Below are 15,932 nucleotides of genomic sequence, written 5' to 3'. Positions count from 1 at the left end.
GCTGATCCTCATGTAAAGCACTCTGATACCTCCGGGTCTAGCCAGCGCTATATAAAACCTTGCAAATAAATAAATAAAATGAAGCGGGCCGTCGCCTGTGCATTTTTGTGACCCGAAGGGATGTCGTCTGGAGTTTGCTGTTCGCAACCCCTGTTGCCAGCAGGGGGCTGCGGAGAAGAAGAGTGCCATCACGCTGGAGCGGCTTAGCAAGTTGTGACCTGCAGGAGTAGAGCACCGATTCCATCACTCGAACTCCAGGTCACCAGAAACCAGCCGCCAGACTCAAGAAGTCTTACTGCACGATTAGAGAATCGCTGTGGACGTCTGTCGCCTTGCTGCAGCATCCAAACTGATGCTCATGTCTGGGCTGCTTACATACACCAATACCTGCGTAACGGTAGCTTCAAATGAGTAGGTAAAACTGATTTCCAGGGCTATTAGGCCTCTGGAGGGACGTCTTCTGACTAAAAATGCAGCTGTACTAGAACTTTTCAGCTTTTAAGAAGCCATCATGGAATTTCTAAGACTGGTCCTTTCTTACGGGGTCTAACCTGAATTATCGCCTCACGTGAATGGGGGAATAACCACTGTCCTTAGGTAAGGGATAGGACACCGGGATGTACCCACCGTTCACTAGAGTGCCGGCTTTACGAAGACTGTATATTATTTGTTGGGTGCCGTATTTCACTTTGTATTTGTACAGAATACTACTTTTTTCATAAAAAGTAACTATCTCTCTGGTTTTACAGTCATGTTTGGGGGAGGGGGGTTGCAGAACATGTTTTAAGTTACACTTTATGCCCCCACTCCCCCACTCCCATCTGCCCGAGAAGCCTAGAACTGCTAGACCTGCACTACCACAGAGTCAAGTGCTGAAGGGGTAGTACTTTCGCTTCTGACGCATTTTTGCCAGCTCTTAGTAGCATTTTTTATGAATCTTCCCATAGGTCACTGTTGGCAAGGTAACACGTGTCCTCTTTTCAGGTGATGGAAATCAAGGCAAAACTCTGAGTAGTGAAATAAGTAAGATCTTCTAATAAATGAATTGACAATATTTTTTGCTCTGTTTGTATGGTTCAAAACAGTTTCTTTCTTACCCCCTTTCCAGGCAAGTGCACGAGGTGCAAAGTCACATGGGAAGGTTGGAGACCTCCGACAAGCAGTCAATTCACTGTGAGTAATTTTACCAGGAGATGGCAAACTTTTGTTTACATTGCTGGACTTAAAATCTGTAGACCTGTCTTCTAACCACGGTTTTGGCATAAACTTTGTCGATTCTTGACAAACTAATGCATATTCTTGTGCCTAAAAATGTAAATGTGAGTAATGTAGAAACATTTCAGGTCAGTATATTTAAGGTAACTTGCATGTGATGTTATGTCAGGGTATTTATTCATTCATCACCAGCAACATGCACCTCACTCGATTGTTTTACCAACTTTGTTCGTATGTACCTATTTATTTTAGTAATTGTCTGGAAGTAAGAAAATAAATACGATACGTACTCAAATTGCTATAGAGATCGTTTGGAATTTAGCTCCACCTGAATACCGCACAGCACCTTGGAAATGTAGCGCCTTGAAAATGCAACACGGTTACTTAAATGGTTCCGTTAAAGTCTGTTTGGCAATGTGGTAGGTCGACACAGCCACCACCCTAATTTTCTTTTCTGATTTGTGTATGGCTTGATCTTCTCATCCTTGAAAGTTTTCAGAATGCTATTCATGCAGATTCCTCAGACTACTATTATAAAGTACTTACATAAAATGTATAATACTGCTATCGTTAATGTGGGTGCCTTTTAGTTTACAGACTTGTGGGTGTGCGTTTGCTGCTCATGCAGGCACTTTAATATACCATCTGGCCATATTTACAGCTCTTCTGTGCAAGTTAAGACTTCTTGGGAGGATCAACTTTAGCCTCGGTTGTTTTCTCAACAATAACTATTCTTTAAATGTATATTAAAAAATGTTCACTTAAAATGCGTTTCAAATTATCGCAGGAAAGCTCAGGTCATGAGGCTTGAATACAAGGGTACATGCAGTGGGATGTATGAGAATGACATTCACTGTGAATGAATTAAAATAGTGTATTATCGGCAAGCTGCTTGCGGAAAGAGAACATGGACAGGTTTGTGGAAGATGGAACAATGCAGATGAATGGTTAAGATTGCTATGAGGAGCTGTGCGACTTGGTGGAACTGTGATCGGTGACAGAGAGATCGGATAGGTAAAACATCTGTAAATTGACTACAGGGAAGAGACGTTGTGGCGAGTGTACTTGATACAGCTAGATCATATGGCGGCAGAGGTTGTTGAGTGCAGAGAGGGAGGGAGATAGTGTGAAACTGAAACGGCCAGTAAACTACATGTAAGGAATGGTGGATTACATTGGAAGAGAAAGGAGCCCTAGCAGGACCCCGGTGAATGAAGTTGTTGGAGAAAGGTCTGGGAAGCAGTAGTGGGTGGTATAATATTAGGAAATGGTAGCCTGAATGTGTGTGTTGGAAAAGATTGTGCATGTGGTGTTTGCAAGAGAATAGTGGGTAGGTGTAAGAAAAATGCAGCTATTTCCTACCCTCTCATTCCATTTGCTGTGGAAATCTGAAGTTGTGTTCCCTTCATTGGTAGTAATTCGCTGAGCATGCTCATGCCACACATGCTGTGAATTATAAAATCATTCTCCTCTAATGCAAAGCACCATAATTGTCACATGTTGTCACTCCCAGGAGCCCTGCCTTGCACCTGATGCAGATGTGAGGTGTGCGACTGTAGGATATATTTGGCATGTATTTGGCCCACCATTTCGTAAAACTTAGAATGTAGTTTTAGATAAAATTTTGATCTGTTGCAGGACTTGTTGCTTGGTATTGTCTTAGTGTGTAGAACGTATGAAAACCTTACATTTATGGGAAGTGGCATCCAGACTGTGGCATCCAGACTGTCCCTATCATCAGAAGCACTGTAGTTTAATAAGATAGTGACACAGGTTTAAAGCGGAAAACAGCCCTTACAACTCGTCGTTTACTACGCATATGCCTATCCCATGCATATGCCTATCCCATGCATATGCCTATCCCACGCTTATGCCTATCCCACGCTTATGCCTATCCCACGCTTATGCCTATCCCACGCTTATGCCTATCCCACGCTTATGCCTATCCCACGCTTATGCCTATCCCACGCATATGCCTATCCCACGCATATGCCTATCCCACGCATATGCCTATCCCACGCATATGCCTTTCCCATGAAATAGTAGGTATATATCAAGTAAGTGTCTGTGTGCTTGTGTGTGTGTTTAGGGTTATGGGGTGGGTAAGTGTATAGGGTGTTACGGGGGATTTTAGGGTTTAGGGATGGGTAAGGGAGTAGGTAGTAAGGCTGTGTTTAGGGGCGGCTAAGGGTATTGGGTGGTAAGGGTGTTAGGGGTGGATTACGGGTATTGGGTGGCAAGGGTGTTTTTAGGTTTAGGGGTGGGTGTGTTTAGGGGTTAAGGTTTGATAAGGGAATATATATAAATATACACACACATATATGCATGTGTGTGTGTATATATTTGCGTGTTTGGATCAGGTGTCTGCAGATATGTTACGCGTGTGTGTGTGTGTGTGTGTGTATATATATATATATATATATATGTGTGTGTATATATATATATATATATATATATATATATATGTGTGTTGTTTATGTATATATTACATGCACCCTATATTACTGTCACTAAAATATACTCAAAACTGTTACTGTGATAGTGTTAGTTAAATCCAACAAGTTCCTTTATTACCACACTGAAGAATCGGGAATTTACTGTACATTCACCAGTAGATAGTTTTCTGCAGTATTTCTTGCACATGGCGATGAATCATGCCATTTCCATGGTTATTATAGTGTTAGTGCTGGCTGCCTGCTGCCGCTGGCCCAAGTTTAGGCACAGGTAGAAGTAGAGCCGGTGGCTGCTGGGTCCTGGAGGAGGAGTCGAGTAGAGGGATAATCCAAAGGCCTCCTGGTATTCCAGCTTCTTCTAGATTAAAGCCTCCATTGTAAGTGTGCTGGGGCCGGACCCATGCCAAATGTTCAGGATAGTCTTATATGTACATTTGTGTGGCTATTCTTGAAATATTGCATGTATCCTGCTCTTCTGTAGGTATGCTGGACACCGTTGTAGTTACTGCAAAGCAAATATGTACACAGTGAGCGTGTTTATCTTTATTTTGTACATTTTGCCTGACCCACACAGAGCAACCTTACTTTCTGCTCATCTTCTTGATTTTGAAATTCTCACTTGGCTACTACGAATGCATGTTTGTGCTACGGTTTTAAATGTATTTGAGTTTTATTTTGCAATGAAGGGAAATACACGTATTGGTGATTAAAATAGGGAAGAACGATAAATGTAGGCGTGTTATTGGAACAAATGTAACGTCTTGTGATTGATTACCATGCATAATCTAAAGTCTCTGTGGCCTTTCAGTGGTTGAAAATGAAATCCAAGCGAGGATAGACCAGACCTTCAGTAACTTGGAACGCCTTGAAATATTGTCCAGTAAAGAGCCCCCCAACAAACGCCAGAACGCCAAACTGTAAGTTAATGAAATGTATCAATCCACTAAACGAGTGTTTGAGTATTGCTTTTGGTAAATAGAACCACCAGGGCCACTTACGTTCAAGTGATTTGTTACAGGATCACACTAGTTGTAGGTACGCCAGGATTAGAATGTGCACCCCACCTTTCACCCCAGGCGACAGTGTAGCCAGTGTGCAACTCGTCCACTAGCCACTGTTGTGAAATGAGGGCTAGGCCTCTCGATGTACACACAGGCTGGTATCACCTTCTTTACAACTTGCACGCTGACATCCTTGTGCTCCACGTGTGAGCACAAGGCAGTTTGTATCCTGACACTACAACCACTGCTTCCTGGAGAAGGCATCTATGGGAACCGCGAGCCAATGAACTGTACCTCGACTGCCATACACTTTGTTAGTTGATTAAGAGATAGCAAGCAACACCTGGAGTGTAAAGGTCGAAGGGCATCCAGGTCGGCCTCCGTGCCACTTGGTAGAGCAAAGCTACTGGGGCTGTCTCAGATGAAGCACGCGCGTGGAACCTCTCTGTGACGGTGGGAGGTCTTGTGGTGGCATTAAGTGTTGGCATTTCAGTCTGCTTTATTTCCCACTACTTTGACGTGGTTGCTTGGGTGCCACAACTTTAGGATTGAAGTACACTTTAAGTAGCCCCCAGCTACTCTCCCGTGGTCGGAGGTACGTGAAATTGAAAGTGCAAGAATCTACTTTTAATTTGGGTAACTTCTTTAAATGCACAGATGATGTAGTGAAATGTAAACCTTTTTACGTCTGTATTTGACTTCTATTTCGACTATAGAGGCATAACATCTGTCTTCAGGGCATTCCTTTCACATCGGCTAAACCCTGCCCTCAGTATTCCGTTTCAATTATTTCATATTTTTTTGGGAAATATTTAAATTCAAAACTTCAGTACAACATTAAACATTAACTAGATCAAGTCAAGTCAAATAAAGCTTTATTCGATTTTTGCAGAGAAAACCATAAAAGCACATATAATACAATATAAAATGACTATGAAATACGATCGAAAAACATGCTACATATTAAAAACAGGTTAAAAGTTTAGGTTTATAAAAAATCATGTAAAGTTTTTTGGCTGGTGGGGAGCAGAAGACAGTTAATTCATTGATGTTCTGCACCTTACTGCAAATTTCAAGAAGCTACTAGCTGCATTGATTACAAGTTCGTCTTCCAGCATATATAGCTTAAGTAAGGCTGGCCGGCACTGTCTTAAGCCCCACAATTTAAGAAGCGGGAGAAGATGTTTCCTTCTACCCCAGTCATAGAATTTACAGAATAAAATAACGTGAATGTTGGATTGTTTGGAGACATTGTCACAAGGACAGACCGCCGGTGTAACCGACCAATCGTTTACAGTGGGAAATGTTAGTAGGCGGAAAAGGCAGTCTGTCCTCATCCTTGTCAGCAGCATTCTCGTATAAGGGGTGATGAAGGGGGAAAGATAGGATGGGATGCCGTCATCATGTAGTAAGAGGTTGTGTTTAGCAATCGATTGTTTGTTCCCTTCAAGATAGGAGCGTCTGTCTATAAGTAAGCCTAAACAGCGAGCTTTAAGGTCTTTTTTGGAAATCGTTTGGCACGTTGTGGGGTTGGTAAACATATCAGCTAGATCCAGGGAAGTTAAAAATTTCTGTACATAGGCGAGCCAGGGTATTTTCCTAGAGTTGGTTAGGGCCATACAGTCCTTAATTATATCCTGGTTTAACACCGTTTTATCCGAGGACCAGACTTTGTGCCATAGCAGGATTGGAGCGGTTTTAATTATGTCAGAGATATATACTCGTGCTAACTCATTGTGGCAGACTGTGGTTGAAATAGAACGGGGAACAGCCAACAAAAATCTTAAAAACGCGTTCTCACTGATTTGGATCTCTCCGCAGTCCGCCATGCCCCAGATACCTGCTCCGTATGTTGCGGTGGAGACGCATTTGGCAGCATATATGTCCAGCAGGATTCTTACTGGTTTCCCACCTAATTTGGTCGCAAATTTTTTTAAGGCTCCGATTTGTCTGGTAAAGGCCAGGTTTCGGGTGTGTACAGCATTCTTCCAAGTGCCTGTCCTGCTAAAAAGTATACCTAAATAGGTGAAAGTTTTTGTGAGACTGATCTTTTTAGCATCAATGTATGTATTGCAAGTGATGTTTTTTTTGTTGCTGCAACACATTGTAAAAGTTTTGCTTACATTGATGTTGAGACCTCTCATGTCCATAAAGGTAGAAAAGGCGGACAGCGCTTTTTGAAGCCCTAGTTGGGTCCTGGACATAATCACGGCGTCGTCCGCGTATAAAAGAATTGGAACCGCAAGGCCGTTTATTTTTGGATAATCCACATCTAATTTGGCCAAGCAGTCGGCGACGCTGTTGATATACAGATTAAAAAGAAAGGGGGCAAGGATACAGCCCTGCCTGACCCCCTTTCTAATAGGGAACTTGTTGGTGCATGCTCCGTCCTTCCCATATCGAACCTTGGCCCCAGCTCCACGATAGAGTTCTTTTATGAATGATAAGATGTTTGGATCAACGCCCATGTTGTTGAGGGTAGACCAGAGTAAGCTATGGTTGAGGCAATCAAAAGCAGAGCTTAAGTCCACAAAAGTCATATATAGGTTGCCTCTTTTTGCCAGCACATGTTTGTCAATAATCAGAGCTAGATTTAAACATTGTTCCACTGTCCCGAGACCAGAAACGAACCCATATTGAAATTTAGATAAAATGTTATTCTCCTGTGCCCATGTTTGTAGTTGATTTAAAAGGACTCTCCCGGCCACCTTCATCATGGAGTCCAATAAAGAGATAGGTCTATAACATTTTGGGTCCGTTCTTTCTCCTTTTTTAAAAATGGGTATTATAATCGCTTCTTGCCATGTTGTAGGGAATCCTTTACGGGCATAGGAATTAAGGACGTTGGTAAGAATAGGTGCCCATAATTTGATGTTGTCTTTAAATAAATCTATGGGGATTCCATCTGGGCCGGGCGCTTTGGCATTTGAACTTTCAAGAATAGCCAGTTCCACTTCCGAGTAGTTAAAATAGATGGAAAGTGGAAACGGCTCTGGGTTATTGATTAGCGATTCATTGCTCTCCATTGGTTCGATTCGGTCATCTAGTTTATAGAGATCAGTGAAGTGGTTTATCCAGACATCTTCAGTGATGGCAATTTCTATGCAGTCGGTTGTCCTGTCACTAAAGAAAGGGGCGTTCACCTCCCTCCAGAATGCCGTGTTGTCCCTTAAAGTACTGGCTTTCAACAGAGCTTCCCAGGCCGCGTTTTTCAGTTCCTTTTTTTCTGTTCTTAATTGCCTGTTTGTAAGCGGCACGGGCGGATCTGATTTCCACCTGGTTTGTTGGAGTTTTGTTGAGGCTGGCCTTCAAGATGTCGCGAGTGTTAGAACACTCGTGATCGAACCAACTTTGGCTCTTAGGGGTGTTGATTTTGTTGTTATTTCTGGTCAAGTTTTTTCTAATTTGTGAGGCGATTTGATCGAAGGCAGGAATAATTTCCAAGGGGTTGGGTGGGAGTTCTAAACAGGTCCGGAAAAGGTCAGGAGCCGTTTTGATCAAATTTTCAAGAAATTTCGAGGTGTCAATTTTAGCCCATTTTAAGGTGTATCCGTTTCTTGACGAAAGTGAGATAATGTGTGAAAAAAGGTTTTCCACGATGCTCCTAGACTTAGTACCACTGGAGGGGGAGTATATTTTAATGCTGATGGGGTAGTGATCGCTCAGAACCAACTCCTCTCTATTAAGTTCTAAAGCGTCTCCATGATGAGTATGGGACAAGAGGAAAAAGTCTATTGTCGTGAGCGATCCCCTTCCATGGAATGTGGGTAGAAAATCAGTCGGGGGCACAGTTAGATCGTTGAAGAAACCCAGATCCCACTCGTGTAATAAGTTGTTCAGTTGGGTACCCATGGTTGAATGTTCGAAATGGGTGGTGTGTTCTCCATTTGGGGCTCTTTGATCACAAACCCTAGTTCCACTATATGGGCATAAGTGACAGTTGAAATCACCTAGAATGATCAAGCGCTGGTCTGAAGAGGACCCTCCCATACCCTTCTTTATTACTGTAGAAAGAAACTCCATGAATTTTGTTTGATCGTCTCTCTGTGCACCGTTGTATAGATTAATTATGAGAGAGTTGACAACCTCTTTCCCAGATATTTTAAAGGCCTGAAGTAGGCGGCCGAAGGACTTTGGGCTATGATCAGTTTGCGGGAGGTCAACGCGTTCTAATGATGCGTTTAATCTATTTGAAACGTACAAGCAGAGACCTCCAGAGGATCTGCCTCTATGGGACTGAGTAGAGGGAGTGAAATGTGTGCTATAACCATCCAGATTTGTGGGCGTCAGATCCCAACATTCCTGGAACGCTAAAATGTCGAAGGTGTGTATGTAATTCAGGAAGGTTGGGTCATTTATTTTATTTGAAAGCCCGGCTATATTCCAAGATAAAATAGAGAGATAATTGTCCTCGATGGAATGTGTTGGGGTGCAGTTTGGGTGATTCAGGTCAGAAGTTGGGGTTGAAAAAGAAATCTGGGAGTCGTTGGTTTGTGAGCTTTCCGGTTCAGAAGGGCCGTGTGACAGAGCCAGGTTAAGGAAGTCCTCAGTGGGTTGGGAAGGGGCAAGGTTTCCATGTTTGCTTGGGGTCATCCCTGGGCTAACAGGAGACCTGGGGGACCTTGGCTTGCTGTTAAACGGTAAGTAATTTTTTAATGGTCAGTCGACCATTTCTAAAGTTGAAAAGTAGTTACTAGTTGGGACCCCTCTCCACCCCTCTTCGTATGGATGATCTCTTCTTGGGTTCCAGGGCGGGTAATCCCAGTCCCTCCTCCTATTACGTGTTTCGACTTGAGACCAACTCCAGCCTGGGGATTGGCCCCAATTTTGGGGGAAATCTTGTTCACGTGGAAACCTCGGTGGGTAAAAGAAGGACAGACGGTTGGTGTCTATGCTTCCCTTTCTCTCCAGGGTTGACCAGGAACATATATAACTCACTGTCTCTGGGTTATCAAAGTTGATGATGATACAATCCCCTTTTATTCTTTTCCTTGTATCCCCTATCCACGGGACTCTTCGTACCATGGACAGTCTACTTTTGCAGTGTGAGGGAAGGGGTCTGTTAATCTGGAGCCACTGCATGACTTTGTTTTTTAATGACCAGGTGGATTCACTCATGTTTTCTTCCAATTCTGGTACCCCTGTAAGGATCACGGTGTAGGGGCTTGCTTCAGGGGGAAGATGGACTGGTCTCTTTGGGCCAGCTGGTTTATTGGGTGCTTCAGCAGCCTGTTGAGTGGCCGAGGGTTTAGGTGATGGGGGCTTAGAGTTCTTACTGGTGGGATCTACACTTGTTGCTGGTTTTCCCTGTACTTGTTTGGTGGAACCCTTAGTGTCTGTAGAAGTAGTTTGGTTAATAGTTGGAGTTTTTGGTTTTTTTTCTATAGGTGGGGGAGCTTTGTGCATTGTAGGTTGAGGCGCTGGTTTCTGTAAAGTAACAGCCTGGACATGTTTAGTGGTCGTAGAGACTAATGGCACTGCGGTGGTAACAGAAGGTTTGAGATGGTTAACCTGGTTTGTTAGTCTAGCGAGCTGCTTCTCAATATTGTTTAGCGTTCGCTCGATTGGGAGTAGTTGCAATTTTATAAAATCCTTAATTGAGTCAAGAACTTGTACAGTGAGTTCTAGATGATTAGATTTAACAGTGTCATGACCCCTATGAGTCTCCTCCGTCGAGGTGGCCAAAAGAGAAGAGTCATCCACGTTGTCAGGCAATGACTGTCTAGAGATCTTTGGAGGGTTAGTACGTGGAGGTTTTTTAGACCTAGTGCGCTTCGGTGGACAGTGCAACTTAGACTTTGGTATTGACCTTACACTGGTTTGTTTGGGAATGGCTCCCTCCTTGAACACCTTCTCGGGTTTCGGGGGTGAGGCTACAGCTAAGGGTGAGGGCTGAGGTTGTGACTCTATCAAAATTGAAGACACGGGTTGAGTGGGGCTGATCACCAGAGTAGGAGTTTTCTCCAGGTCGTCCATTGAGGCTTCCCCTAGTGAGAGATGAGTGACTGATAAGTCGACGCTCATTGGGATGGTGTGAAGTTCAGCACGAATTTCTTGTAATAAAGGAGCGTTGGTTTCCTGGTGGATGGGTGTTTTGGCTAGAGCGAGAAGGCCCATAGAAGACCTCCGTGCTGCAGCAAGGTCCTGGGAGATGCGTCTTTCAAGCAAAACAATTCCCTGATTGATAGCATCGTTAGCTTTGGTAATGAATTGGTCGATTGGGCCAATTACTTCACCCACTCCATGGGCCGTTTTGTTCCTCATAGCCCTGGTAGTCATGTTAGCAGAGTAACACCCTTAGGGTGTAAAGCTAAAACAATAGTGGTGGATGACTCCCAGTACGGATGGTAATGTACAAGGCGGGATAATACGGTTGAAAGAGGGTTGGCCCAGACCAGACTTGCCCTGGCTTGAACGGGCTTAAACGGGCCTGCCCTTGGCCCGGGCTTCGCCCCGGGCTGCGCCCCGCGCGCGTCCCGCGATGCGCGTTGTAGCTCTTGCTTTTAAGTCTAAGAGGAGAGGGCGGGGCACTGGGAGGGGGCGCGGCACCCTCGGGAAGAGGAGACAGCTGGTGTCAATAACGCTGTCCCTCGCAGTCCCGGGGCCGCGCCTCTCACCTCCTCTGCGGCCTCGCTGATCTTTTCTCCTTCCTCGGCAGCAGTGGACTTTGGCAGGAAGTGTAGCTACTCCAGTAGCGAGTGTCAGGCAGGGAAAGATATAGGAAACACCTCTGTGTACGAGCGGCACCCGCGGAGCGGGGGCCGCAAGAGGTTATGAACGCCTGGGGGCGGGCACTGGGAGGGGGCGCGGCACCCTCGGGAAGAGGAGACAGCTGGTGTCAATAACGCTGTCCCTCGCAGTCCCGGGGCCGCGCCTCTCACCTCCTCTGCGGCCTCGCTGATATTTTCTCCTTCCTCGGCAGCAGTGGACTTTGGCAGGAAGTGTAGCTACTCCAGTAGCGAGTGTCAGGCAGGGAAAGATGCAGGAAACACCTCTGTGTACGAGCGGCACCTAACTAGATGTTTATGTATTGTCGGCTGTCACAGATGTCTCGTTCTGTAATGCTGCAAATATCGTTTCGTGCAGCTCAGTTCAGTTCTGGTTGTATATCGCTTTGTCTCGTTGTCTGGGCAACATCGATTCTACCGGGTGGAGAGAAGGTTGCGGGGAGAGGGGCGCTCTCTGTGGTTTATCCCCTTCAGATGCGAATCTCTAGGTGCTTTTTTGTGTTCACGCTGTCACAAATGGTCGTGGGGCCCAGATGACACACTCGATACGCGCCCGCCCAATGTAGTCCAGCGTAGACCTTATTGCAAGATTAATGAGATCGTGAATATTTTTAGTTAAAACCTGCTTCGTCGCACACCAAATACGCATTGCCTGGGCAGCTTCAGCGCGACCTTCCCCAAAAACCAAGACCTCCTCAGACAATGTCAGCGTGAGGCAGATGAGGTGCGTGATTCTGAGCAGCAGTGCAAGATTCAGGAGTCCAACAGACACGCCCATACTGACCCATTCTAAGCAGAGTAATGTCTTTCAAGGCCTTTGCTCCTTCGCCACCGCTCATACACTGCTCCCCATTCTCCCCGTCACTCCTGACATCAGTAAACTGCTTGTGATCTCTGAAAGCGGGGGGACGGGGGCGTCATACCTGCCCCGAATTCCAGGTTGTGACCGAAGTGAAACCGACTTTTAATGAGGTTTTGAGGAGGGAGTGTCTCACCTTGGGGAAATAAACAAAAAATTGATTGTATTACGAATTTTAAGTTGCAAGTTTACATACATTTGCCAAAAAGACGTAGGATCTGAAAAAACACTGAAGAAACTGGTACAGCTGACCCGCCACAGGAATTTTCCTAATTTTTTTCAGAATTTGCTATTATTTATTATTACTCGGAGTTCTACAGCGCATGAATACCCAACCAAGGATTTCCAAGCGCGACTCTAAAATAGCGTACCAGGAACAGGGAAGTAACTGTTATGGATAGTAGGAATGAAAAAGCCAGGTTTTGAGTTTCCTGAGCAAAGCAGAGAGCGAGTGACACGATCTCAACTCAACCGGGAGCGAATTCCATAACTTTGGGTCTAAGAAAGAGAAGGATCGACCTCCCTGTCCGGCTCTCTTATCTCTTGCAACAAGTGCAAGGCCCGGGTTGCTAGAGCGTAAAGAACGACTAGGAGTACAAGGCAGCAGCAAAGGTCGTGAGTGAGAGGGGCCAGAGTTCAAAAGACATTTGTGTATGTAACAGAGTTCCTTAAATTGAATGCTCCGTGCCTGCACCCTGTATGTCTGGAACGAACTCCATAATGTCAGGTACAGTATTTTGTTTTGGGTGTTCCACATATGCTATGTGGTCCTCCCTTAGGTCAAGAATTTCATACGGGTAGCATCCCATATACCATGGGTGCCCCGTATGTTATAAATTATCTCCATTACGCAAAGGCCAGCAATTTGCAGTGGGTGCCAAGAATGTCCTCCAAAATATCAACACAAGTATTTTGACATGGGTGCCACCATATGCCAATAATTACCATCAGTATGCCAGTGCTGCACTTTGCTATGCTTAATACCTCCCAACCTTATGCATTGCATGCCCCCCCTTTCTTTAAGCCAATATTTCCTCCAGTGTGCTCTCACAGACACTCTAGCACTCACTCGCACTATCTCCTGCACACACTCGCTGTCAAACAGGAGTTCATTACTCCAAACCACTTGGGTTCTGTAAAAGGTTCCACTGCAGCTGCCTGTGCTAGACTTGTGTTGCTGGTTAGCGTAGCTTGCTAAAAACGGCCTCTCTGTACAACATTTGGAAGTCGAAACAAATGGCATTTTCAGTGCTTATTTTAAGCATGATGTTAATGAAATATTGAACCTTTATAAAATAGGAAAACGGGGTTTATATTAAGTGTTACATGTGGCCCAAACAGTAACAGCATTATAATGGACATGCCAATTTGTAAAATCATAGCTCCATGTCATCTTATGCCCTTTGAACTCCTTGAGGCAGCCTTGGCTTTTTAGCCAGCAGCGCTTTGCATGTTGGGAATTTTAATCCCTACTTATGAGTATATTGAGGCACTGTGAGCCTCAGTAAGTCTGGTTTGCTTTTGAGTCCTGATTGGAAAATGTACATTGCCTGTACCAGTGGAAACAAAACGATTGGTTTCTGAAAAATGAATTGTGAGCTAAAGAATTTAATGTGTGATGATTCAATGTATTTTGTGTAATGTAAAATGGTCCCCATGCATGGCAGAGTAGGCATTCCATAGGAGTCATTATGATACAGCAAACAACCAATAGTTTGTGGCTAGAGAGTGGATCCAAGCCCATCCTGTATATTTTAAAGAATTCTTAATAATGTATCCTATAGATAGCTGCATTGTGAAGCCAGATCTAAAAACTACAAGTGGTGCTTGAAAAACCAAGATTGACTGCTGGTGTCACTTAAGACCCTGGGTCACTTGGCAACCATGTCAAAAGTTTCAGCTCGTGATTTGCAGACTTTGTTATTGGAAGTAAAAAAATAGTGAAGTTATGATATTGGGGAGATTGAATTTCATTTGCAGATGTTATAATTTCAGTACTGATGGGAAAACATCCACGCTCTAAAACCATGGAGTTGCTAAAATCTTTACTGCCCAATACAGTGAGTGATCCATGGTGTGTGGGCTCTTACCTATAACTTAGTACTGGTTGTGGTCGCGGTGTGCCGCAGCAACTGAGCGTGTCTGAATTAAGATGATGGGCCAGCAGCCTTACTCCCGGTGCACCTCTTGTGTGCAGGAGCTTGACAGCCTTACTCCTGGTGCATCTCTTGTGTGCAGGGGCGTAACACAAGCTCCTGCGACGCATGGGGCCCTCCAGTGCTCCAGGGGGTATCCCTTCAGGTAGGTCCCATTCAGTTAAAAGCCAATTAATATCTATAAAACAAGAGATTCGGGGGGCGGGAAGCTCACAGATTTTGCGGGGATTGGGGGAGGGGGGGGAGCATAATTTGCATTACACCACTGCTTGTGTGGTTTCACGAGTACCTCAGCAGAAATATTTTTGTGGTTCAAACGCCATGCACCACAAAAGTTGTCATGCACTCAAGGCAAGGATGTCTGGTTTGAGCAGGTGAGTCAAGTCAAGTCAAGTCAGAGAATTTATATAGCGCACTACCTACCCAGAGGGTCTCAAGGCGCTTAGAAATGGGAGGAGGTTTACTTGTCAAATATCCACGTTTTAAGTTGCTTTCTGAATGCTAGGTGGTTCTGGGTGAGGCGAAGGTAAGCGGGGAGTGAGTTCCATGTTTTAGCAGCCAGGTAAGAGAATGATCTGCCTCCCATGGTGGTCTTGTTGATGCGAGGTACAGTGGCGAGGGCTTGGCTGGAAGAGCGAAGTTGGCGGGAGGGGGTGTAGAAGGATAGTCGTGAGTTGAGGCATTCCGGTCCGATGTCATAGAGTGATTTGTGTGCGTGGGTTAGCAGTCGGAAGGTGATTCTCTTATTGACGGGTAGCCAGTGGAGGTCTTTAAGGTGACCAGAGATGTGTTCGTTGCGTGGGATGTCTAATATGATCCTGGCTGAGGCGTTTTGGATTCGTTGGAGTTTCTTCTGGAGTTTAGCGGACGTACCTGCGTAGAGGGTGTTTCCGTAGTCTAGACGGCTCGTGACTAGAGCATGGGTGACTGTTTTCCTTGTTTCGGTGGGGATCCAGCGAAATGTTTTTCTGAGCATGCGAAGAATGTTGAAGCAGGATGAGGTAACGGCGCTGACTTGTCTGTTCATTGAGAGTGAAGAATCCAGGATGACGCCTAGGTTCCGTGCGTGGTCTGTCGGGATGGGTGCTTTTCCAAGGGCTTCCGGCCACCAAGAGTCGTCCCATGCAGAGGGGGATGTACCTAAGATGAGGACTTCTGTTTTGTCTGAGTTCAGTTTCAGACGGCTTTGTTTCATCCATTCGGCAACTTCTTTCATTCCTTCGTGTAGGTTAGTCTTGGCGGTGCTGGGGTCATTGGTGAGAGAAAGGATTAGTTGAGTGTCATCCGCGTAAGAGATGATGTTGAGGTTGTGTTGGCGGGCGATGGCCGCGAGGGGGCTCATGTAAACGTTGAAGAGGGTGGGGCTGAGTGAGGATCCTTGAGGTACGCCACAGATGACTTCAGTAGCCTCGGACTTGAATGGTGGGAGGCGGACTCTCTGGGTTCTTCCGGTGAGGAACGAGGTGATCCATTCAAGTGCTTTTCCTTGTATTCCGATGTTATTGAGGCGTTGTAACAGG

The 15,932-nt window shown here is 45.1% G+C and overlaps 1 protein-coding gene across 2 annotated transcripts in view; it reads left to right on the top strand.

Moving 5' to 3' along the window:
* Window positions 1–15,932, top strand: part of GOSR2 (golgi SNAP receptor complex member 2) — an 80,385-nt gene that overhangs the window by 19,157 nt on the left and 45,296 nt on the right. For both annotated transcript variants that reach the window (XM_086923835.1, XM_086923836.1), the window contains exons 2-3: window positions 1,109–1,173; window positions 4,477–4,585. In XM_086923835.1, the coding sequence (XP_086779961.1) occupies window positions 1,109–1,173; window positions 4,477–4,585 (174 nt within the window). The remainder of the gene's footprint in view (window positions 1–1,108; window positions 1,174–4,476; window positions 4,586–15,932) is intronic.

The sequence above is a fragment of the Lissotriton vulgaris genome, chromosome 5 (assembly GCF_964263255.1).
Source record: "Lissotriton vulgaris chromosome 5, aLisVul1.2, whole genome shotgun sequence".
Taxonomy (NCBI): domain Eukaryota; kingdom Metazoa; phylum Chordata; class Amphibia; order Caudata; family Salamandridae; genus Lissotriton; species Lissotriton vulgaris.
This window is presented reverse-complemented; position numbering and strand designations above follow the sequence as displayed.